Genomic DNA, 23,744 nt, shown 5'->3' on the forward strand with positions numbered 1-23,744 from the left:
CCGGGCGGGGGGGAAAGTGCCGCGCGCTGCGGCGCCCACTGCTCACCCCGCTCCAGGGCGCCCCGCAGCGCCGCGCGCTCCGCCTCTGTCCCGACCTCCCCGATCACGATCAGCAGCGCGTGCCTCCGTAGCTCCCAGCCGCGGCGCCCGCCAGACAGCCCGGGCGCTGCTGTATCCATGGCAACCGCCCCGTCAATGATCTCCATGGAAACCTCTAGCCGCTACTGCAGCGCGAAGCAGGTGACTGGCGCGCGGCTCTTAAAGAGCCATCGGTCCCACGCTGATTGGCTGGGGTGGACACGTGAGCCAGAGATATTGCGGACGAGCAGTAGGGGGCGAGGTCTCGTGGTTTCGCTGGCTCCACCCCTGCCTATACCACCCCTCCCCTCCCTTTGGCTTCACGTGAGCGCTTCTCCTCACGTGCTCAGAGGCAGGTGGGGGGAGCGCTGAGAGGGTCAGTTCCGCGCTGCCCCGCCCCCTCCCTGCGGCTGGGGTGCCTGGCGGGCCCGTTCGCCGGGTCTCTAGAGCAAGGGCCGCGGCGGGAGCGGGGAGCCGTGGGCGGGTCATGGCAGCGCCGGGCGGCTCGTTGCCGGTGTGTGGGGCGGGCGCTGCGCCCCTCCACCGCCAGGAGCGGCCCCGAGGGGAGTGTTCTGTGTGGGCTGGGGCAGGGGATGTGCCCTGTGCACTGTTGGAAAGGAGACACATCCACCCTCCTTGAATTGGTCTCGTTAGCACCGACCCCTCCCTCGGTGAGGCAACCCCCATCTTTCCATGGGCTGTGTATTTATACCTGCTTAGCTACTGTATGTGCCACTCCATGCATCTGATGAAGTGGGCTGTAGCCCACAAAAGCTTAGGCCCAAATAAATGCCTTAGTCTCTAAGGTGCCACCAGGACTCCTCCTTGTTTTTGCTGATTCAGACTAATATGGCTACCACTCTGAAACTATGTATATGATCGATAATGCATTCAAGCTGGCCATGTTGTCATTGGAGTACTTGCATACAATGTATGAGAGAAATCATCAAATAGCCCAAGCTCAGGGCATCAGCCCTTGGCATATTGTGTAAGGGAAAGTCCACCAATGGCCATTTTAGGATACAGAGTGTATGGATGATGATAAAGGCTTACAGTACTTGTGCTCTTCTGACAAAAGAGCAGATATTTGGCCTGTGTTAATGCAGCTTAGTGAAAGAAGAGTCTGAATCTATGATTGTAAAACCAATTTAAGTAATAATCAGCAGTGTTCCCTAAAAGTGTCAGTTCCTGTAGTCTGCAAGATTCCTGTTGAGAGGAGTTACTGCTTGAGAAGCATAACAGATAAATCCATGTCTTTGCTTTCAGTGGAATTTTTTCTTATAATCTGCCACGTCAACACGGAGGACATAAGAGAAAACTGAGAGTTTGGAAGGAAGAGTCAGCATTTTGGCAAGTGCATGTGAGTCTTGCTATCTATTGTGTCATGAAACATTAACAGCAACATAATCTGAAAACAAACAAACAAAAAAACAGAATAATTTTCTCTGCTGTGTTTCCAAATGATTTAGGTTGCAGTTGCTGAGGAGTTAATAGGTTAGTTATTTTCCACACTAAGATCTTTAATAATCTGTATTAGTCTCCAGGAGATGAACTCAATGTGATGTGATAGCTCTTTTCTATCTAAAAATTTCTATGAAACCACAGTCTATGCACTTTATGGGAAATGAGCCTTATAAACAAAAGGAGTCAGTGGAGCAAAGGATTGAATTTATTTTTCTGTGCTGTAATTTGCCAGACTGCATCAAGTTCAGCTTGTCTCAAGTGGTTGCACTGAGACAAGTAAATATGTAAAGAAAGAGAAAGAAACTTGCAGATAGACAAATGTAAGTGATTCTACCTTGAAAGTGGGACTGTACATCACTAAAGAGAGTCACTGTGATCAAAGGTTTTCAGAGATTTTCAGACCACATGATCCAAGTACCTTTTGTTTTCAGATGATTCATCTTAATACTTGAGGATTATTTTTTGACATCCTCAGCTCTCTAGAACTGCAGCTTTTCACTGCAGTGCAGAGAGGCTCCTCCAGCTGGCTTCCTACCAGAGGGGAAAAAAGGAACAGGAGACATACAAACTGGAGTGAAGACTAAAAACAGTGCCCCGTCATGGTGCCGTTCCACAGAGACTAGAACCTCTAGGAAAGATAGCTTATGCTTACAAATGAGACTGCTTTAAAATGGACAATGCCCTTTCTGCAGCACACAGATGGAATAACTGATGCTTTCTAGTATGAATATGCATATAATAGAATCTGCATAGCAATTGCTGTCCAAATTTTTTACTTCAAAGAAGCTATGACAATCTAAATTATCTGAGGATCTGCCCCAAAGATTTTTTTACTATATGATATTTATTGCTATTATATTATTATGTATTTGTTTGTATTGCGGTAGCACCTAGCAGCCCCAGTCAGGAATCAGTGGCCCACTATGCTAGGGACTGTTATACACCTGTAATGAAAATATGATCCCTGCCCTAAAAAGGCTTTTACAATCAAAACATATGATGGGAGACAACAGGTGAATACAATAGATAGTGGGAGTGCAAGATAACAGTGAGATATTTATGGTTAGCAGTAGTCATGAAAAGGGAATAAAGCAAATAGCCTCAAATCATAGAATCATAGAATCATAGAATATCAGAGTTGGAAGGGACCTCAAGAGGTCATCTAGTCCAACCCCCTGCTCAAAGCAGGACCAATTCCCAGCTAAATCATCCCAGCCAGGGCTTTGTCAAGCCGGGCCTTAAAAACCTCCAAGGAAGGAGACTCCACCACCTCCCTAGGTAACGCATTCCAGTGTTTCACCACCCTCCTAGTGAAATAGTTTTTCCTGATATCCAACCTGGACCTCCCCCACTGCAACTTGAGACCATTGCTCCTTGTTCTGTCATCTGCCACCACTGAGAACAGCCGAGCTCCATCCTCTTTGGAACCCCCCTTCAGGTAGTTGAAGGCTGCTATCAAATCCCCCCTCATTCTTCTCTTCTGGAGACTAAACAATCCCAGTTCTCTCAGCCTCTCCTCATAAGTCATGTGCTCCAGACCCCTAATCATTTTTGTTGCCCTCCGCTGGACTCTTTCCAATTTTTCCACATCCTTCTTGTAGTGTGGGGCCCAAAACTGGACACAGTATTCCAGATGAGGCCTCACCAATGTCGAATAAAGGGGAACGATCACGTTCCTCGATCTGCTGGCAATGCCCCTACTTATACAGCCCAAAATGCCGTTAGCCTTCTTGGCAACAAGAGCACACTGTTGACTCATATCCAGCTTCTCGTCCACTGTGACCCCTAGGTCCTTTTCAGCAGAACTGCTACCTAGCCATTCGGTCCCTAGTCTGTAGCAGTGCATGGGATTCTTCCGTCCTAAGTGCAGGACTCTGCACTTGTCCTTGTTGAACCTCATCAGGTTTTTTTCTGCCCAATCCTCTAATTTGTCTAGGTCCCTCTGTATCCGATCCCTACCCTCTAGTGTATCTACCACGCCTCCTAGTTTAGTGTCATCTGCAAACTTGCTGAGAGTGCAGTCCACACCATCCTCCAGATCATTAATAAAGATATTAAACAAAACCGGCCCCAGGACCGACCCTTGGGGCACTCCGCTTGAAACCGGCTGCCAACTAGACATGGAGCCATTGATCACTACCCGTTGAGCCCGATGATCTAGCCAGCTTTCTATCCACCTTACAGTCCATTCATCCAGCCCATACTTCTTTAACTTGGTGGCAAGAATACTGTGGGAAACCGTATCAAAAGCTTTGCTAAAGTCAAGAAATAACACATCCACTGCTTTCCCCTCGTCCACAGAGCCAGTTATCTCCTCATAGAAGGCAATTAGGTTAGTCAGGCACGACTTCCCCTTCGTGAATCCATGCTGACTGTTCCTGATCACTTTCCTCTCCTCTAAATGTTTCATAATTGATTCCTTGAGGACCTGCTCCATGATTTTTCCAGGGACTGAGGTGAGGCTGACTGGCCTGTAGTTCCCCGGATCCTCCTTCTTCCCTTTTTTAAAGATGGGCACTACATTAGCCTTTTTCCAGTCATCTGGGACCTCCCCCGATCGCCATGAGTTTTCAAAAATAATGGCTAATGGCTCTGCAATCTCACCCGCCAACTCTTTTAGCACCCTCGGATGCAGCGCATCTGGCCCCATGGACTTGTGCACGTCCAGTTTTTCTAAATAGTCCTGAACCACTTCTTTCTCCACAGAGGGTTGGTCACCTTCTCCCCATGCTGTACTGCCCAGTGCAGCAATCTGGGAGCTGACCTTGTGCGTGAAGACAGAGGCAAAAAAATCATTGAGTACATTAGCTTTTTCCACATCCTCTGTCACTAGGTTGCCTTCCTCATTCAGTAAGGGGCCCACACTTTCCTTGATTTTCTTCTTGTTGCTAACATACCTGAAGAAACCCTTCTTGTTACTCTTAACATCTCTTGCTAACTGCAACTCCAAGTGTGATTTGGCCTTCCTGATTTCACTCCTGCACGCCTGAGCAATATTTTTATACTCCTCCCTGGTCATTTGTCCAATCTTCCACTTCTTATAAGCCTCTTTTTTGCATTTAAGATCAGCAAGGATTTCACTGTTTAGCCAAGCTGGTCGCCTGCCATATTTACTGTTCTTTCTACACATCGGGATGGTTTGTTCCTGCAACCTCAATAAGGATTCTTTAAAATACAGCCAGCTCTCCTGGACCCCTTTGCCCTTCATGTTATTCTCCCAGGGGATCCTGCCCATCTGTTCCCTGAGGGAGTCAAAGTCTGCTTTTCTGAAGTCCAGGGTCCGTATTCTGCTGCTCTCCTTTCTTCCTTGTGTCAGGATCCTGAACTCGACCATCTCATGGTCACTGCCTCCCAGGTTCCCATCCACTTTTGCTTCCCCTACTAGTTCTTCCCTGTTTGTGAGCAGCAGGTCAAGAAAAGCTTTGCCCCTAGTTGGTTCCTCCAGCACTTGCACCAGGAAATTGTCCCCTACACTTTCCAAAAATTTCCTGGATTGCCTGTGCACCGCTGTATTGCTCTCCCAGCAGATATCAGGGTGATTAAAGTCTCCCATGAGAACCAGGGCCTGTGATCTAGCAATTTCTGCTAGTTGCCAGAAGAAAGCCTCGTCCACCTCATCCCCCTGGTCTGGTGGTCTATAGCAGACTCCAACCACAACATCACCCTTGTTGCTCCCACTTCTCAACTTTATCCAGAGACTCTCAGGTTTTTCTGCAGTTTCATACCGGAGCTCTGAGCAGTCATACTCCTCTCTTACATACAACGCAACTCCCCCACCTTTTCTGCCCTGCCTGTCCTTCCTGAACAGTTTATATCCATCCATGACAGTACTCCAGTCATGTGAGTTGTCCCACCAAGTCTCTGTTATTCCAATCATAATAAAATGATTCTTGAATGTGCCAGAACAGAAGTAATACCCAATATTTCAATTTTCCAGTCCTCTAGCCCAGGACCTACTGCTACAGAATAATCAATCAAACCAATCAAGTTCATTAAATGTCCATCCTCCCTAGCCAAAAGAGGAAAGGAGAAATGTCCATATGAATAAAGTCCTCTTGGGAACTGGAGACCTACGAGAGCATCTAAAAATGTTAAAACGTTTAACCAAGTAAAATAAGATAATACCAGTGATAGCAACTGTTAAATGTCTAAGAAAAAGAAAGGAGTGCTTGTGGCACCTTAGAGACTAACAAATTTATTTGAGCATAAGCTTTTGTGGGCTACACTTCTTCGGATGCATATAGTGGAAAATACAGTAGGAAGACACCCACACACCCTGAAACAATGGGTGTTACCATACACACTATAAGGAGAGTGATCTATAAGGAGAAGTTAATTACTAATGTGACTTTTGTTCTCCAACTGCATGGCCTTGATAGATCTCCATGGTGAGATCACTTGCCCAAAGGAACCCATTTCAAAGCAACTGGATGAGTGTCACAGGGTTCTATTTAAGGGTAAGCTTTGATCTAGCATATCGTCTGGCCCTTGAAGAGTAGGCATTCTGAGAACTGTAGAGCCGGGGGTCATGTCACGGCAGGTAGGAAGTAAGGTTTGCTGAGCAAGCGGGCAGAACTGAGTAAGAAGCAGCCTTTCTTTCAGAAGGAAAAACACAAGGGGCAAAGCAAGATCTGGTTTGGGTCTCTCCAGTGAGGTAGAACTGAAAAGAGGAGTGCTAGTAACTGATTGGTGAAAGTTCTCAAGAACTATGGGTCTAGATAAGATCAGTTATGGGGCCTTTTGGAGAACAAGACTGGAAAAGGAGCTTTGAGGGGTTTGGAAGAGGACTTGCGGGGAAAGGCCAGGGAGAAGGTCTAAACCAAGATGCATTGTGGGAAGAAGCCCAGGAAAGCAATGAAGCAGGGCAGTTTTGGGGTTAGGGCACACAGCTACTGTATGATTTAGGGTTCCAGGGCAAGGGAAAGGGACCTCTTCATGATACCAACTAGAGGATGAAGGATGGTTTGATTCCTCTTACAAGAGTAGGAGAACCCCTGTAGGAGGGGGTGAAGAACTATGCATTTTTCTTTTATTCGGAACATTTGTTCACCTTAGAAGGGAAGGATTTTTGATTAGTCCAGTGTGTGAGAGGAAACTAAGGAACAGATTACCTGACACTGACCGGGGCAAACTGACTTTATCACAGTGTGTGTGTGGATGGCCTCTGCTTTGTTCCAGGATTCTAGGGCACACTGTATAAAAGGTTCACCCCAAATTGTCACTTAGCTTCTCTCTAACCGTGGGCATATCCTTTACATCTCCAGGTTGAAGGGGAAGAGGGAAGATTAGTGTGAATCTATGGAGGCAATATATTTGGAGGACAAAAGTTACTTCAGTATGCAATATTTTCTCCACCATGTGACTGGTTCCATAAATGGTCTGATTTAAATAAAAATCCATGAACATTATAGGCAAGAATTTGGCATGATATTTTAGGACAACTTCATCCTTACAAAAATGTGTATGAGAATGATCTGCCAGCCAAGCCAGCAATACTGGAACATTCTTAAATGCCAGAGTTGTAATAGGAACATGATGATGATGATGATTATGATGAAGAATTTTTCTTGACTTCACAATTTCTAGAGCCAGGGCAAGAAGTCAGCAGGTGGATTCATAGGTGGAGTTGAGGAGTTATATGGTCAGAGTAACAGCCAAGGAAGTTGTTCTTTCCAGATGTATTTTGTGTTGATTGAAAAAGGGTTATGTTTGTGTCAGGAAAGCCAAGGAGGAGGATGCACTAGTCAAGACAGGAGATGATTAAGGCTTGGATGGGAGTTTTAGTTGTGAAGTCATCACAAATGCAGGAGAGAAAAAGACAGAGCAAAAGCCAAACAAGGGAAAAGATAGGTTCTGGACTGAGCAGAGATGAGACAGTCTGACAGCGAAACGGTGATACAGTGCAAATCAGCTAATTTGTAACCAGGACTGTAAATGTTCTGACTTCTACAAGACCTTTAGGGAGGGGATTACTGGACGAGATGTAAAGCTCTTATGATTTCACCTTCATGAAGGGAAAGTAAAGTAAAGCAGGTGTCATGTCTTGTCATCTCCTCTAGTCTTGCTCAGTGTGTTGTAGGGTGAACATGAAAACAGAACAAATTTCTCTGTTTATCTTAGATATCAAACTCAGACCAGGAAGTAGTTTCCAGACAGAGATATCTTTTCACTGAAGAATGGATGTTGTACTCTATATTTTAATGTTCTCTTTCTTCATCTGCCGTTCAGTCACCTAATTTACACCCTAGCCCATAATCCTGTTGTTTTGCTCCAGGTTACAACTGGATTAACTTAATCTATAGGCAAGGGAGCGACATTCTGTACCTCCAAGTAGCACCCTGAAACTGCCATATTCACCATTGTCATATAATTACGTTTTATACAAAGTATGCCTTGTGAGATATCATTTTTAAAGTCTTGATTTGCTGAACAATTAATAACATGTTGGATTATATGTGACGTTATGAAGTATTGCTATGTGTGTGTTACTGAAATATGTTGTGAGATTGGGAACACCCACAAGCAGCCTTTCAGGTACAACAATGGAGTAATCAGATGTACAGATCACCCATTAAAGGAAATTCACTTTCCCCGCAGCCATCCCAGAAGACTTCTCAGAGAGAACACGTAGACAATGGAGACTGCTTGACCAATGAGGGTGGACTCCAGCTCACAAGCATAGATCCTTCCTGCAATTTGAAAGAAACTGTAAAAGAGGGTCACTCCCCCCATAACTGAACACCTGGAAACACATCTGGAGGACAAAGACTTTGAACCGGGGAGGGTCATCCCAGGCTGGGAGGCAGTTCCAGCCTGTATATTGAAGATCTGCAACCTGTTTATACCATCTGTCAGGGTGAGACACTGCTTAATTCAAATCCCATTTAGATTGTAGAATTCAGACTGTGAATTTAGTTTTGTTTCTTAGGTAACCAACTTATCTGTATGCTTGCTACTTATAATCACTTAAAATCTATCTTTCTGTAGTTAATAAATCTGTTCTATATTTTACCTAAAACAGTGTGTTTTGTTTGAAGTGCTCAGGAAATCTGCTCAGGTTACAAAAGCTGGTGTACGTCCACTTTCCTTTGTAGAAGTAGCGAACTGCATAATGCTTTTAAAATCAAGATTGGATGTTTTTCTGAAAGCTATGATATAGAAATTATTTTGGGGAAGTTCTATGGCCTGTGTTATAGAGGCGGTTAGACTAGATTATCATAATGGTCACTTCTGGCCTTGGAATCTATGAATCTATGCAAGAAAGGTTTAAAGTAGAAAGTCCAGGGGAACTTGTAAAGAGAGAGAACTTTCCATCAGAATCTGTGTTTACAGGGCTAACTTTGTTTTAAAGTGCACAGGATTACTAGGAATCAAAGGCTCAGGAAGTAGAGTTCCTTCTAAATTTGAAGGGTTTTTAGTGGCAAAATGTTTACAGTGTTAAAGAAGAATCATCAGGTCTCCCCCAAATTTGCAGGCAGTCATATGATGAGACTGAACCCTGATTGCCATCCTAGTAACCAGCAGAACAGCTTTAGGTTTTGATGCTGAAAATGATTAAATTTGATAATATTATTTAACTTTGACAGCATTTCCCAGTAGAAATGGTTGGAGCGGTGCTGCCATTTATACTGTGGTTTCTTGGATGAGGTTGGGAAGGGTCTGTGGAGAGAGAAGCAAAGAGGAAAGGCTCTCTGTTCTGACAAACCACCCACTGCTCCTCACCGACCTCTTAGGTCAGGGGTCCCCAACGCGGTGCCCGCGGGCACCATGGCACCTGCCGGGGTGTCTAAGTGGACCCGCGTACTGGCCGGCAGACGAGCATCCGCCAAAATGCCGTCGAGAAGCAGCGTCATCCAGCGGCGTCGCCTCTTGATGTTGCCGCTTGTCGGTGGCATTTCGGCGGATGCTCGTCCGCTGCCATGGTCCTCCGTGGTGCCAGACAAAAAAGGTTGGGGACCACTATCTTAGGTGATTTGTCAGGGCAGAGCTCCTCTTCCCTCTCCACTACTCTAATATAAAAGGCCCTGTGAGATGCTTAGTGTCTCCTGTGAGATCCTGAACACACTTAGTTTCCATCAGTGTTAAGACCTAAGCACATACCTCTTAACAACCCCTTTCCCCCCCACCCCGCCCCCCAAGCAATTTTCAAAGTCTCTTAGCTTTGTAAAATAAAAACAATTATTTTTCAAACTAAGCAAAAGCACTGATCCTCAGAGGACTATATCCAGGCAAAGTTTCAACTTGGAAACATGGAAAGAAATTCTATGGCTTGAAATTTTTAATGCAAGAAAACTATTTGTTCATTTTTCCACAATTAAAAATGGTTGAAACAATGTAATTTATGTTAAAATAAACAATTCACCTTCAGGCAGAAAACAAGCATAGAAAATATTTGATCCAAAGGTGAATGCATTGGAAAGCTATTAATATGCAAAAATGGAAGATTATAACCAAGTATTCTGCAACCTTTACTCTAATTGTTGCTAACAGCCCACCTGCTCAAAGTATCTGCACACGCTGCTAGGCATATGGAGGAAAGTGCAGTTCCTTTGAGCAAGTGGGGGCTGTTAGCAACTGCTAGAGTTAAAGTTGCAGAATACTTGCTGTTGTTATCTTCCTTTCATTTTGTCTTACTGCAGCTGTAAGGTGATGAGTCATCCCTGAACTAGAGCCAGATTAAGCCATGTACACTAATAAGTCATTCCTGTGCTAGGCACCAGCCAATCCACAACCCAGGAGCTGGTCTGGTGACTTTTAGGGTAGGTATATAAGCCTCACAGGAGGCACAGCAGAGCAGCTCACCCTGATGAATGTTACTTGAGAGCTGTGAACTTGCTCCTGTCTGAGAATAGCAGTGGATGTGCCAAACCTTAGCCTGCTCGAGCTTTGCTCTCACTCTGGTCTTGTTCCAACTTCATACTGGACTCCTGAGTCCAGCTGTGACCCTAATTAGGAATGACTATCCTCATCATGGTTGCTGACTTGTAGGCTTGTAAGATGAATATTGTTAATTCTTCTCCAGTAAGACTGTCCAAATAAATTTATTTCTATTTAACTTACAACCTTAGATGCACATACATAGCATTTTGTATTACTGTAGATGTTTTGATTGTATAATAAAAGACCCTATGGTAATATGTCCAACAGGAAAGCTAAACTGTTGAGAATTCTGAATTTCCTAATGTTTGTGTGATGAAAATCTGACTAGGTTGCATTAATCTGTCTTTTGTATGTATGATAAACATGTGTTTATTAATCTATTTGTCATATTTATGGATCTACATATGCTGCAGTAATACAGACCTACATTTAAAAAAATCTTTTGTATGAAGGACACTACACAAAAGTGAATTGGCTTGCATTACATATGCTATCAACTCCAACCTCCTCTTGGTATTCCACAGTTTCAAGAGTAGCATAGCATTTGACAGAGTTCATTAACTATTGGTAAGCTGATCATATTATTGTAAGTATGGTAGCTTGATTCCACTGTAATTCAACTTAATTAAAGGCAAACTAAACAGCCCTTTAAATATATACAAAATCTGATTAAAGTAATAATTTAGACCAAAAATTAGTGGCTTTAAAAATGAGAAATGAGAATATTTTATAACAATATTTAAAAATTTTCCTGTTTTACTTTCTTTTCAGGAACTGGCTTCTGGAATCTGTGTTTCTCCTGCAGGAGTTGATGGCATCACTGACATCTAAAGCAGTGGTTCTCAACCAAGTGGTACAGGTAACCCTGGGGGAATGCAGAGGTCTTCCGGGGGGTACATCAACTCATCTAGATATTTGCCTAGTTTTACAATAGGCTACATAAAAAGCACTAGCAAAGTCAGCACAAACTACAGTTTAATACAGACAATGACTTGTTTATACTGCTCTATGTACTATACACTGAAATGTAAGTACAATATTTCTACTCCATTTGATTTATTTTATAATTATATGGTAAAAATTAGAAAGTAAGCAATTTTTCAGTAATAGTGTGCTGTGACACTTGTATTTTTATGTCTGATTTTGTAATCAAGTACATTTTAGGTGAGGTGAAACTTGGGGGTACTCAAGACAATTCAGACTCCTGAAAGGGGTACAGGAATCTAGAAAGGTTGAGAGCCTCTGATCTAAAGCACTAGAAGGAAGGCTACTTTCTGCTCTGTTGCTTTAGGTTTGGTGATACCAGCAATTCTTGAAGGAGAAACACAAAACCCTAAACTCAGATCTCAGCAGGTAAAAACCTTTGTTTACTTTTGAATGAATTTATTTGTAACTGTAAAGCAAGTCCAGCACTCTGTAATGTTGTCAGATCTTACGTGTTTTTTGTATGCCCTGGAGAATTTATTTATTTTGAAAAGCATTTCAATTCAACTTTAAAGAACTATTTAAAAAAGTGGTAGCTACTTATGGGTTATTCTTATTTGAATAAGAATAGAGCTGGGTGGGAAAGTGTCATTCCCAGCCCCTGGAATACAACATTCTCCGAGGAAAACACATTGACATCAGGGCACCCTCTAGGGGCCAGTATATACTCATACATGTAGAATTTTTATGATTCTGGGAATAATCTAAAAAATATTGTGCTTGTGAACAGTGCAGACGCCATACCACGGCAAGCATGGAGTCCGCTCAGCTCAAGACAGCAGTCATGAACATTGTAAACACTTCGTGCGTTATCGTTCAGTTTATGCTGAACCAGAACCTGCAAAACCAGGTGGCGCGGAGTAGGCTATGGCAGCGCGGCAGCGAGAGTGATGAGGACATGGATATGGAATTCTATCAAACCGCGGGACCCGGTGCTTTGGAGATCATGCTGTTAATGGGGCAGATTATAGCCGTGGAATGCCGATTCTGGGCCCGGGAAACAAGCACAGACTGGTGGGACTGCATAGTGTTGCAGGTGTGGGACGATTCCCAGTGGCTGCGAAACTTTCGCATGCGTAAGGGCACTTTCATGGAGCTTTGTGACTTGTTTTCCCCTGCCCTGAAGCGCTAGAATACCAAGATGAGAGCAGCCCTCACAGTTGAGAAGCGAGTGGCGATAGCCCTGTGGAAGCTTGCAACACCAGACAGCTACTGGTCAGTCGGGAATCAATTTGGAATGGGCAAATCTACTGTGGGGGCTGCTGTGATGCAAGTAGCCAAAGCAATCACTGAGCTGCTGCTACGAAAGGTAATGACTCTGGGAAATGTGCAGGTCATAGTGGATGGCTTTGCTGCAATGGGATTCCCTAACTGTGGTGGGGCGATAGATGGAACCCATATCCCTATCTTGGCACCGGAGCACCAGGGTACCCAGTACATAAACCACAAGGGGTACTTTTCAATGGTGCTGCAAGCACTTGTGGATCACAAGGGACGTTTCACCAACATCAACATGGGCTGGCCGGGAAGGGTTCATGACGCTCGCGTCTTCAGGAACACTATTCTGTTTAAACGGCTGCAGCAAGGGACTTACTTTCCGGACCAGAAAATAACCGTTGGGGATGTTGAAATGCCTATAGTTATCCTTGGGGACCCAGCCTACCCCTTAATGCCATGGCTTATGAAGCCATACACAGGCAGCCTGGACACAAGTCAGGAGCTGTTCAACTACAGGCTGAGCAAGTGCAGAATGGTGGTAGAATGTGCATATAGCCATTTAAAAGGTCGCTGGCGCTCGTTACTGACTCGGTCAGACCTCAGCCAAACCAATATCCCCATTGTTATTGCTGCTTACTGTGTGCTGCTCCACAGTCTCTGTGAGAGTAAGGGGGGAACCTTTATGGTGGGGTGGGAGGCTGAGGCAAATCGCCTGGCTGCTCATTATGCGCAGCCAGACACCAGGGCGATTAGAAGATCACACCAGGAAGCACTGTGCATCAGAGAAGCTTTGAAAACCAGTTTCATGACTGGCCAGGCTACGGTGTGAAAGTTCTGTTTGTTGAAAACCCGCCCCCTTGATTGACTCATTCCCTGTAAGCAAACCACCCTCCCCCCTTAAATCACAGCTTGCTTTTAAAGGAAATAAAGTCACTATCATTTAAAAATCATGTATTCTTTATTAATTGATTATAAACATAGGGAGAGAACCGACAAGGTAACCTGGGTGAGGTTTGGGAGGAGGATAGGAGGGAAGTAAAAGGCCACTGAAAAAATTCAATATGACAGCCTTTTGGTTGGGCTGTCCACTGGGGTGGAGTGGGAGGGTGCACGGAGCCTCCCCACCGCGTTCTTACACGTGTGGGTGAGGAGGCTATGGAACATGGTGAGGGGGGAGGAAGGTATACAGCAGCTGCAGCAGCACTCTGTTATCCTGCTGCCGTTCCTGAAGCTCCACCAGACGCCAGAGCATGTCCGTTTGATCATGCAGCAGCCCCAGCGTTGCAGCCTGCCACCTCCCATCTCGAGCGTCCGTCATGATCTCACGTTCACTGGCATCTTTCCTGTACTTAGATACCGTGTCCTTCCACTCATTCAAATGAGCTCTTTCATTGTGGGTGCATTCCATTATTTCCGAGAACATCTCATCTTGCGTCCTCTTTCTCTGCCACCTTATCTGAGCTAGCCTTCGGGCCGGAGGAGGGAGGCTTGAAAAATTTGCAGCTGCTGGAGGGATGAAAAAAAGGAGAGAAGTTTTTAAAATGATACATTTTACAGAACAATGCTTATACTCTTTCATGGTGAACAACACTATTCACATTACATAGCACATGTGATTTCAGTACAAGGTCGCATTTTCCATCTTAATATTGAGTGCCTGTGGCTTTGGTGTTAGAGATCACAGACGCAGGTCCGGGCAACAGAATTCGGCTTGCATGCGGCCATGGTAAGCCATTGTCTTTCGGCTTCTGCGCTCTCCTTTCCCACATACCAAGCAAAGCCCATTGACTGCTGCGGTTTTCCTGTTAACCTTCAGCAGCAGAAAACAAACTAACCCCCCCCCATCCAATTCTCTGGGATGATCGCTTTATCCCTCCCCCCACCGCGTGGCTGGTATCAGGGAAGATCCCTGCAGAAACCAAACTAACCCGCCCCCCCCACCCTGAATTATCTGGGATGATCACTGTACCCCTCCCCCCACCGCATGGCTGGTATCAGGGAAGATCCCTGCTTGCCAAAGGCGAAAAGCTCAGCACCAATTCCCCCCCCCACCCCCTTGGCTAACTGCAGGGAAGGATTTCTTTTCTGCCACAGGCAAACAGCCCAGTAGGAACGGCCACCTCTGTCTCCTTAATTAAATTCCCGTATTTCAACCAGGTTACCATGAGCGATATCAGTCTCCTGAGGATTACACAGCGAGATAAAGAACGATGTTGATTGAATGCCAGCAAACACCGGGACCATACGCTGCCAGGCTTTGTCATGCAATGATACCAGATTACTTGCTACTAGCATGGCGAGGTCAAGTGTCCTACCTTGGAGGACGGAATAAGGCTGCACTTCCCAGAAACCTTCTGCAAAGGCTTTTGGAGTACCTCCAGGGGAGCTTCATGGAGATGTCCCTGGAGGATTTCCGCTCTATCCCCAGACATGTTAACAGACTTTTCCAGTAGCTGTACTGGCCGCAAATGCATCCCAAGTCCTCAGGGCAAATTAATAATTAAAAAACGCTTGCTTTTAAACCATGTTTTATATTTTAAAAGGTAAACTCTCCTGAGGTCCCTTCCATAGGGTCATGGTCTTGGGTACTGGCTTGGGAGGGTACTTCAGTCAGGCTGAGAAAAAGATCCTGGCTGTTGGGGAGAACAGAGTGCTGTGTGCTCTCCGCAAGCTCATCGTCGTCCTCCTCTTCCCCGTCCGCAGAATCTTCAGGTGTGGCTGATAAGATTACCCCCGCCTCGGAATCCACGGTCAGAGTTGGGGTAGTGGTGGCGGCCCCCTCTAGAATTGCATGCAGCTCAGCATAGAAGCAGCATGTCTGCGGCTCTGACCCGGAGCGACCGTTTGCCTCCTTTGTTTTCTGATAGGCTTGTCTGAGCTCCTTGACAGAAATTGATTTTAAGAGCCCTTTATTTAGAAATAAATGGCTTTGTTGTGTGGACGGTTGCAGGGTTAATTCTATTTAACGCTGCTAAATTCAAATTAAACTCATAGTGTAGACCAGGCCTAAGAAAAGAGGGCAAAAATAAACCTGGCCAGATCCCACCCTAAATCTTTGGTGCAATTTCCAGAGAAGTCACTTTATAGACTGACGGTGATATATTGACCAGTGTTTTGTGCGTTGTCTTCTGCTGAGTTTTTTTTTTTTTTTTTTTTTTTTTTTTTTAATTTGAAATGTTATCACTATACAGCATGGACAGTGGTCCCTTGGAGACAAATAGGAACAGGGAGGGCTGAGTATTGTTTGGCTGGAGACAGGCTTTAAGCTGAATCTTAGGGCAGCAGCTCATTAACTTCTATAGTGAAGAAATAAAACCTCTTTCTTTATAAGAGAAAAAACTAGAAAGTTAACTTTTTAGAAAAATGAAATATTAGATTAAATACAAAAGATTGTTAATCCAACTTTAAGGTTCAGTTAACTTTCAGATTCACTAAATATGAGTGCTTAAGGTGAACCTTTAACTCTGCCCCCTTCACATATAAATTATTACAATGTCTTTAATTACATACTCATGTACTGGTTCTCAGACAGAACATATCAAATACTTTCCTACACCCTTACGTGCATATTATTGTTGTTTTACAATACCTTAAAGAGTGCTGAGCATATCCTGATGCAGATAAACTTTGATTGTTGCCTCCAAAGAGCTTAAAACAAAACTCAGAAACAATACATGAGAGATATAGGATGTAACAAATCAGACAGGAGGGAGAGTTTATAAGATCATATGGATACTTAGTTCATGGTTTCTGTAGTAAATAACATTGAAATTAAAAATGGAAATTTTAGACAGAAATTTCTCCAATAGAAGAATTGGGTCTTCAGGAAAGGGTTGTGGTTCAGATCAAGGAGGGCACTCTAAGCATAGAGGGAAGTGTGGAAAAATATGGGTAAAAAGGGCATCTAGACTGGCATTACTGACAAGGTGAAGTGACATCATAACAAGTGAGGCTGCCTGAGTGAGGAGGAACACAGTCCTGCAGGGCCTTGAAAATAAGGACAAGACACAGCAATCTGATGCAGTGAAGCAGGGGAGGCCAGTAGCAGCACTGGAAAATTGCTACTATCAGTCAGTCATGAAACACACCTAACTATTTGCACAGTGAATGATGGAAGGGCTCTTGCTTTACTTACTACACACCACACAAGATGCACCTTACAAGCATATAGGAAAAAGAGTATTTGAGAAATAGTTATGATCATGTAATTAGACTGCTCTACAGTAATGGCAGAGTTAAGGTTGCTTACTTGAGTGTTTAATGATGGAGCTCTAGCATTCTCCTGACAGCTCCCCCATACCCCACCATTTTCTAGTGAAATTCCTGAGCTTTATTTTTTTCAGAAATATCATAATCTGGTGCTATTTGGCTGGACACCACCACAATCTCGTCTTGTACAAGCTCCTGGAGAGGTCATACTCATAAGCTTTGCCTGGACTATGAAAATTATCCATTATTGACTATTAATGTCTGCAATGAGAACACTTAAACTGTTCAACACTAGTTCAACTGCAGGTGTAGAAAGGAAAAATTGTGGCAGGCACCTGATACCTGGCACAATAATCTATTACTAGGGCTCCTAGGTACTATGGGAATACAAATAACAAAGAGAGACCAAGGTTAAAGTTTTAACTACACTACCAGAAATGATGCTGACTACTTTTTTTCCTTACCTAGACTTGGGACTCTTGGCAGATTAATTTTCAGTGCTTTTGGCATTTTTAGCACCAAGTCAATTAATTGTGCTAAATTGTGCTTTAACTGATACAGCAGTGAAAATGCTGGAAGCCACTGGAGTTGTATTTACACTAGAGCTCCCACTGATGTGGCTGAACTTGGTAGTGCTGAATATTTTGCTAACATGATCTAGTAATATAGACAGGGCCTTGCAGTTGAACAGTGTTCAGAACCCATTGTTGACACCTGTCATCATCAGTGAGTAATTTGCATAGTGTAGACAACACTACAGAGTTGCATAAAAATTTTACTAGGGAAAATTTGCCCCTGTGCAGAGGGTTAGCACAAGGCCTATGAACACTTAACCCTTTGAGAACTTAAGTGGTCTAATTCATCTCCTTCCCACAATAGCAGAAAAAGAGGGCACTCAGTGAAATTAAATCTGTTGCTTTTCAGAATTGATAAAAGGGAATACTGGCGGTTCCACAGCATTGAACAGATCTGGAAAGTATTGTGACAGAGTATCATTAAGGCAAAGACTCACATGCCTGGGAGCCGCAGAGCCTGAGCGTGGCAAGGAGGGAGCTGGGGGGCGCACGGGGGCCTCTGCCCGCATGCATCTGCTGCAGCCTGCAGGAGCCCCCCTCCCCCTGGGGGGGAGGCGCCAGGCTGCAGCCTAGGCAGGAGGGGTGGGGGGTGTGGCTGCTCCCCGCTAGCGGCGCCGCTGCCTTTGCAGGGCTCCTGCCATCCTGTGCCGCGCCGGCTCCTCCATGGCTAGGGCTCACCGCTGACGCTCTGGCTCTCCGGTGCCTCCGGAAGGCGGCTCCTCCCTGCCGAGCCAGGGCACCGCTTTTTGGCGCCCCCAGGGCCGTCCTTAGGATTTATGGGGACCTATGCAGCAATATTAAACTGGTGCCTCTATGCCCGACGGCAGCCTGAGCTTGCAGCCCGGCGGGGGCGGGGTCAGAGGGACAAGGCAGAAAGAATAATAAGGCGCCCAGCCCGCCTCATGGTGGCGGAGAGTCACAGTTCCCCGCAGAAACCCCTGTACCTTCTCCCTCACGCAGAATGGACATGCAGAAGGTACCTAATTAAAAGCACTAAACTTGGGAATAAAAAATATCAGTCACAGGTTTTTTGATATGCCCTGAAGTTTGTCAGACATTTATTTGCAAAAACTTTGTAGTAAGGGTGAGTCAGCTGTCTTGCTGAATACAACATTAAATATTATGGAATACATGATGCAGCTCTTCTCTGTTTTACATTTTCTTAATCAGTATTTCTAAGCTGATTTTATATTTTAAATGTACTCTTAAGCCTTCATAAAGTTATCACTCCAGATTACTACATATTTAACTCACTGAAACAGACTTTATTTTAAATTAATCAGTCACAAAAGGTTTAGTGTGTTCATAACAATGTTCATTGCTTTTAAAAAAAGGGAACACTAATTTACTGTGTGATATCTCCATAACAATACACATGTTTATTAAATTTCACCAACTTTAAAAATATGTTTCCAAAGATTTTAGGCATAACAAAGGATTTTATATCGTACTAAGGTACTGAATTTGCTTAAAACTAGTTCATCAGATAGTCAGAAGTAAAGAAAGGGAAACTCTTTGTCCAGCTATCTGGAAGCAAAGGGCTGTTGCTTCTTTCAATTGGGGGTGGGGGGGAGGGGAGAGGGGGTGAAGAGAGAAATGGATGGACAGAAAGGACAGGAAGACTTTGGAAGTAAACGTTTTTTTACTATAGTAATTAAAATGTGTATTTTAGATAAGGGGGGTCTTTTGAAGAATTTATTTAAAAAACCATATGTCTGAAGATCCAAGCATTTAAGGCTAAAGATGATTGTGCATCTAAAAATCTATGCAAGGATTTTTTAGAGATGTGATTTTATAAGCTTCACCAATAAGGTGACCAGACAGCAAGTGTGAAAAATTGGGACGGGGTGGGGGGTAATAGGTGCCTATATAAGACAAAGCCCCAAATATTGGGACTGTCCCTATAAAATCGGGACATCTGGTCACCCTATTCACCAGCTCACTAATGAAATATTTTTAAAGCAAATTTTACACTAAGGTCCTGTAGACCAGGGGTCGGTAATGTTCGGCACGTGACTCGCCGGGGTAAGCACCCTAACGGGCCGGGCCAGTTTATTTACCTGCTGACGGGACAGGTTTGGCTGATCGCGGCCCCCACTGGCCGCGGTTCGCCGTCCTGGGCCAATGGGGGCAGCGGGAAGCGGCGTGGGCCAAGGGATGTGCATGCTCAGTGCACCCACAGTAAGGAATTCTGAGAGGACGCTTTTTGTGTCATCACAACCAGGGTAATTGTTACCCCCTTGTGCGGGGGTTTTACCCTCAGCCAGAGCGCTACCCTCTGGCAGCACCTCACCCCTGGGCTTAACTCCATCTCTGCTTCTAGCTGCTTGACCCCCTCAGTCAGTTTTCATCCCCTGCTCAGATCCTGGCCATCCCCCGCCTCTGATTTGTCCCCTTTGGGCCGCAGACTCTTACCGCGAACAAGGGCGGGGGGAAGGGCAGTGGCTTCAGCAGATGTTACTGAGCATGCTCAGTTCGTGTGCGCATGCTCAGTACACTCCAAGTCGCCCATTGCTAGAGGGAGCAGTTTCCTGTACGACACCTGGCCCGGGGCTTGCGGGAGGCAGGGCCAAGCCGCTCCCTGGGAGCGCGCACCGCGGGCGGCCTCGCCTCTCTTCCTCGGCAGCCGGCCCGGGCTTGTGACTGTGCCCGCCCCCAGCTCCGGCCGGCCTGGGCCAGTCGCTGCCTCTGGAGCCGGAGGGGGCGGGGAGGAAGCTCTGCGTTGTTGTGGTAACCACGCAGCCGTGCGTGGGGCGGGACGTGCTGCGGCAGCGGCGCCCATCAGCGAGGCTGAAGCATGAGCAGCCGCGGGAAGCAGGCAAGCGGCGGGGCCCCGCCAAACGCGGCCCTCCTTGGGGGGCGGGGCGCCCAGACGTGCCCTGGTTCCTGGGGCCGCCCCGCTGTTAGGGGCTTTGTTTGATACAGGGCCTTATTACCCGTCCTGATCGGTCCCCCGGCTCTCCGGTCTCCCTCCGGGAGTGGGCGTGTGAGCCGGGCCGCTCGTGAGGGACAGCCGTGTGCGGGCCCAAACCCAGGGCCCGCTTGTTCCCGGGGCTCTAGTCCCTCCTAACCGTGCAGTCCCCGAGGGGAGGTGGGAGCCGTCAGAGGGGACGGGGGAGATGTCATGCGTGCAGGGAGTATGGGGGGGGGGGGGGGGGGGGGATTGGCCACCGGTGCTCCCCGAGGAGGGATGTGAGAGCTCGAAGCTCTAGTTCGGGTGGGTTCCTTCATGTGCTAGTACCCATCTCCTGTATCTGCCTAGGCACCAGAGGGAATCAGAATAACTTCCACAGTACCTGCAGCAAGTTCTAGCTGCATTGACCCCTTTGTCTTCTCTCTTTAGGGCAGTGGATGGACCCCAGCCAGAGCCAGCTAGATTTAGGCTTCTCTCAGCAGGACACTCCCTGCTTGATAGTTGAGGACTCCCAGCCAGAGAGTGCAGTGATAGAGGACACTGCTCATGGCTGCCTCAGGCTGCTAGCCCTACCTCTTCCCAACTGCCAGAGCCCAGTACTGGTGAGTGAAAGTTCCTTTGAGGGAGGTAGGAAGGAAGTGAAATACAAGTTTCTATGTAGATGTGTGTTGATATGTAGTTTGCTTGGGCTGTGTGGGAGAAGTAAGCTCAATTTAGGCTGAATTCTCTCCAGGTGTCTAATGAAGAACGGGAGATGCAGAAATCAGGTACATGTGTTTTACAGGAGATAATGACCAGTCCTCAGGGTAGCAAACTGGCTGCTGGTGGAGGAGGAGAAGACAGAGGCCATGAGGAAAAGCCGCTCACAGGTGAGGGAGTACAAGTAACTTTTACCTTTTATTTATCTCTGAGAAGTTAACATTCTCCGGTTGCAGGAGAATGAATTTTAGAGCAATGCTTGTGTTGATGACATTTGGGGGTTGCTGGCTTTGGAGAGGATGGTACCAGGGCTTTGGGAATCATTGTGAAGAGCTGAGTATCAAGGCATGTGACCATGGAAGGGGTGAGTGGGCTAAGCAAGTATAACAGTGAGCTGTTATTGTCAGAGCGCTGCTGACTTCCTCGCTCCTCAATGTCCGTCCCTATAGCCAGAAGTTTGCCTCTCTTCCATTCTAATGGTCTATTATGTTTTCAGAGTCCACGGACAGTTCTACCCATCTGGACACGACTGGTTCACTCAGCCAAGTTATTGATCGATTGCCTCAGCCTACCAAGAACAACAGGTGGATAGAATATTCCTTGCCCTTGCCTCCACCCCCATCTCCATTTCTGTTTGTCTTAGAGGGATTATTTTAGTGACCTTCCCCCTTATGTGGTGGCATAGGCTGGAACGCCAGTGCCGCTGGGGTTAACTGATGTGTAACAGTACAATAGCGAATCAATTCAGAATGCAGCAGAAAATCCTATTTGTGAAATTTAGCACATTTCCTGGAACTCTGAGAGATCCTCTGGGATGGTTCAGATGTACTGAGGAACAGCCCTGAATTCAGGGGACAGCAATTTCTTTTTTTTTTAGATGCTGAGGGACCCATGTGTGAACAAAAATAAACTTAAGAAAACAGTCTGAAAAAACCCCCAGTGTGCTATATTTCTAACTGTCCAGATCATCTCTTCTCTCCACTGCAGGGTTCCTGGGATAGTAGCAGCTGCTGCTGAGGAAGCAGGTGAAGATGCCTCACACTGCACTACCCACTTGCCGGGTGCTGAAGGTAATTCTGCTCTAGACTCTTCAGTGACTTCCTCAGAGCATTAAAATCTGCTTGGAGCTCCATTAGCATGTGTGTGCATTTATATAATTTTCCCCTTCAGCAGGTTCACTGTTTCCCATCAGATTAAGATAATATGAAGCAACTGTTAAAAAATCAACCATTTGCTTAGAGAGCTCATCCCCAAATACTTTGGGGGCTTTAGAAATCAATACTGATCGTGTGCCCTGTGTTTGAAAACCATGAGTTTTCTACCCACCCATACACCCTCTCAAATGTCAGTGGAGTAGTTCTTATCCTTGCACTGGCTAAGGTCTTCAGGACAGGAAGGGGCTTAGGGGGGCATGGAAGTAGCCAGATCATTAGAATATAGTTGGGTTTTTCTAAAAGTTTGTTATGCTAGCAATAAAGGATACTTAATGTGATGGCTGTCATTAAATGTTAGCATTTACCCACAAGTGCTACACTTGGAGGCTGAATTACCACAATTATTTCCTGGGATACAGTACATTATCTGATGCCGTTGTTTGGTAACTTGTTGGCAAATGAGGGCTTTTTAATGTCAATCATTCAACCTGTGACGGGTTGGATCACAGAAACCCCCTTGGGAGCTGCCACCTGATGTGCTAAGACTACTTCTATCCCTGTTTTCACTGCCAGCTCAGGACTCCAGCCCCCTGTCTTGCTGAGACAGACACTCCCGTCTGCTGCAACAAAGACCCAGAGTCTGAATTACTTGCCCCAAATTACTTGCCAGCACACACGTTGAGCAAGACTCACAGGTAAAACACAGCCATCTGCAGACAATGGTCCTGGTTAATTGGAGTCATCAAGATTCCAAACCACCATTAATGGCCCACACTTTGCATAATTACAATAGGCCCTCAGAGTTATATTTCATATTCCTAGTTTTAGATACAAGAGTGGTACATTTATACAAATAGGATGATCACACAGTAGATTATAAGCTTTGTAATGATACCTTACAAGAGACCTTTTGCATGAAGCATATCCTAGTTACATTATATTCACTTGTCATATTTTTATAGAACCATATAGACTGCACAACATCACAGTACCTATTATATTATTCGTTTATTTTAATTATTAAAGAGGGGCTGTGCAGCTTTTGTAGACTACTGAGAGCAGCTGAGTTTTTCTGTCTCAGTGGGTAGTAGCTCAGAGTTATAGTAGGCACTTTAATGGGTCCTCTCTCTGGGAAGGTGTCTGTGAGCTAGCTAACTATTTTGTTTCAGTGTGCAATGAGGGTCAATTCTAATGGTAATTTGTACATAAATTATTTTTTTCTTTATGGATGTTTGGTGCTAGATTCTGGCACATCGCAATTGGGTTTTGGAGCTCTGGAACTCTCACAAAGCCAGGACTTCGAGGGAGACTCAACATTGAGTGAAGAGGGCAGAGGGCACCAGCTTCAGCCAGCAGGCACTGTCCCTATCTGTTCTAATCCCATGAGGAATGACCCTAATGAGGGTATGTAAATGGTCTTGTTCATAGAGACCTTTTCCTTAGATGGTAAATTTCTCTCTGCATCCTTTTGAGTTGTAGGTGGCATGTTTCCTCTGATAGGAAGTGCAAGAGTAGGAAGGATATTAAAGCTACCCAAAGCTTGAGAAGGGGAATTCTGCCTTCCTGTTT

At 45.5% G+C, this 23,744-nt stretch overlaps 2 protein-coding genes and 1 long non-coding RNA gene across 10 annotated transcripts in view; 2 read left to right on the forward strand and 1 right to left on the reverse strand.

The window, feature by feature from the left end:
- Nucleotides 1–202, reverse strand: part of MAP1A (microtubule associated protein 1A) — a 128,098-nt gene extending 127,896 nt beyond the window's left edge. For both annotated transcript variants that reach the window (XM_034783822.1, XM_034783823.1), the window contains exon 1: nt 47–202. In XM_034783822.1, coding sequence (XP_034639713.1) covers nt 47–179 — 133 coding nt within the window. In that variant the 5' untranslated portion in view covers nt 180–202. The remainder of the gene's footprint in view (nt 1–46) is intronic.
- Nucleotides 203–469: 267 nt separating this feature from the next.
- Nucleotides 470–12,174, forward strand: LOC117883927. 5 transcript variants are annotated; one of them, XR_004647448.1, is made up of 7 exons: nt 470–749; nt 1,345–1,438; nt 8,140–8,398; nt 10,182–10,534; nt 11,194–11,281; nt 11,714–11,775; nt 12,137–12,174. It is a non-coding gene; the product is annotated as an uncharacterized LOC117883927 (long non-coding RNA). The 5 variants fall into 5 exon arrangements; XR_004647446.1 differs by lacking the exon at nt 12,137–12,174 and having other exon boundaries at nt 11,714–12,130; XR_004647444.1 differs by lacking the exons at nt 11,714–11,775; nt 12,137–12,174 and having other exon boundaries at nt 11,194–11,366.
- A 7,906-nt stretch (nt 12,175–20,080) lies between these two features.
- Nucleotides 20,081–23,744, forward strand: part of TP53BP1 (tumor protein p53 binding protein 1) — a 70,317-nt gene continuing 66,653 nt past the window's right edge. The window contains exons 1-6 of one of the 3 annotated variants that reach the window (XM_034783554.1): nt 20,081–20,226; nt 20,752–20,924; nt 21,056–21,191; nt 21,518–21,605; nt 22,009–22,091; nt 23,418–23,579. In XM_034783554.1, the coding sequence (XP_034639445.1) occupies nt 20,760–20,924; nt 21,056–21,191; nt 21,518–21,605; nt 22,009–22,091; nt 23,418–23,579 (634 nt within the window). In that variant the 5' untranslated portion in view covers nt 20,081–20,226; nt 20,752–20,759. The other 2 variants (XM_034783552.1, XM_034783553.1) reach the window with 2 other exon arrangements.

This window comes from Trachemys scripta, chromosome 10 (genome assembly GCF_013100865.1).
Source record: "Trachemys scripta elegans isolate TJP31775 chromosome 10, CAS_Tse_1.0, whole genome shotgun sequence".
Classification (NCBI taxonomy): Eukaryota; Metazoa; Chordata; order Testudines; family Emydidae; genus Trachemys; species Trachemys scripta.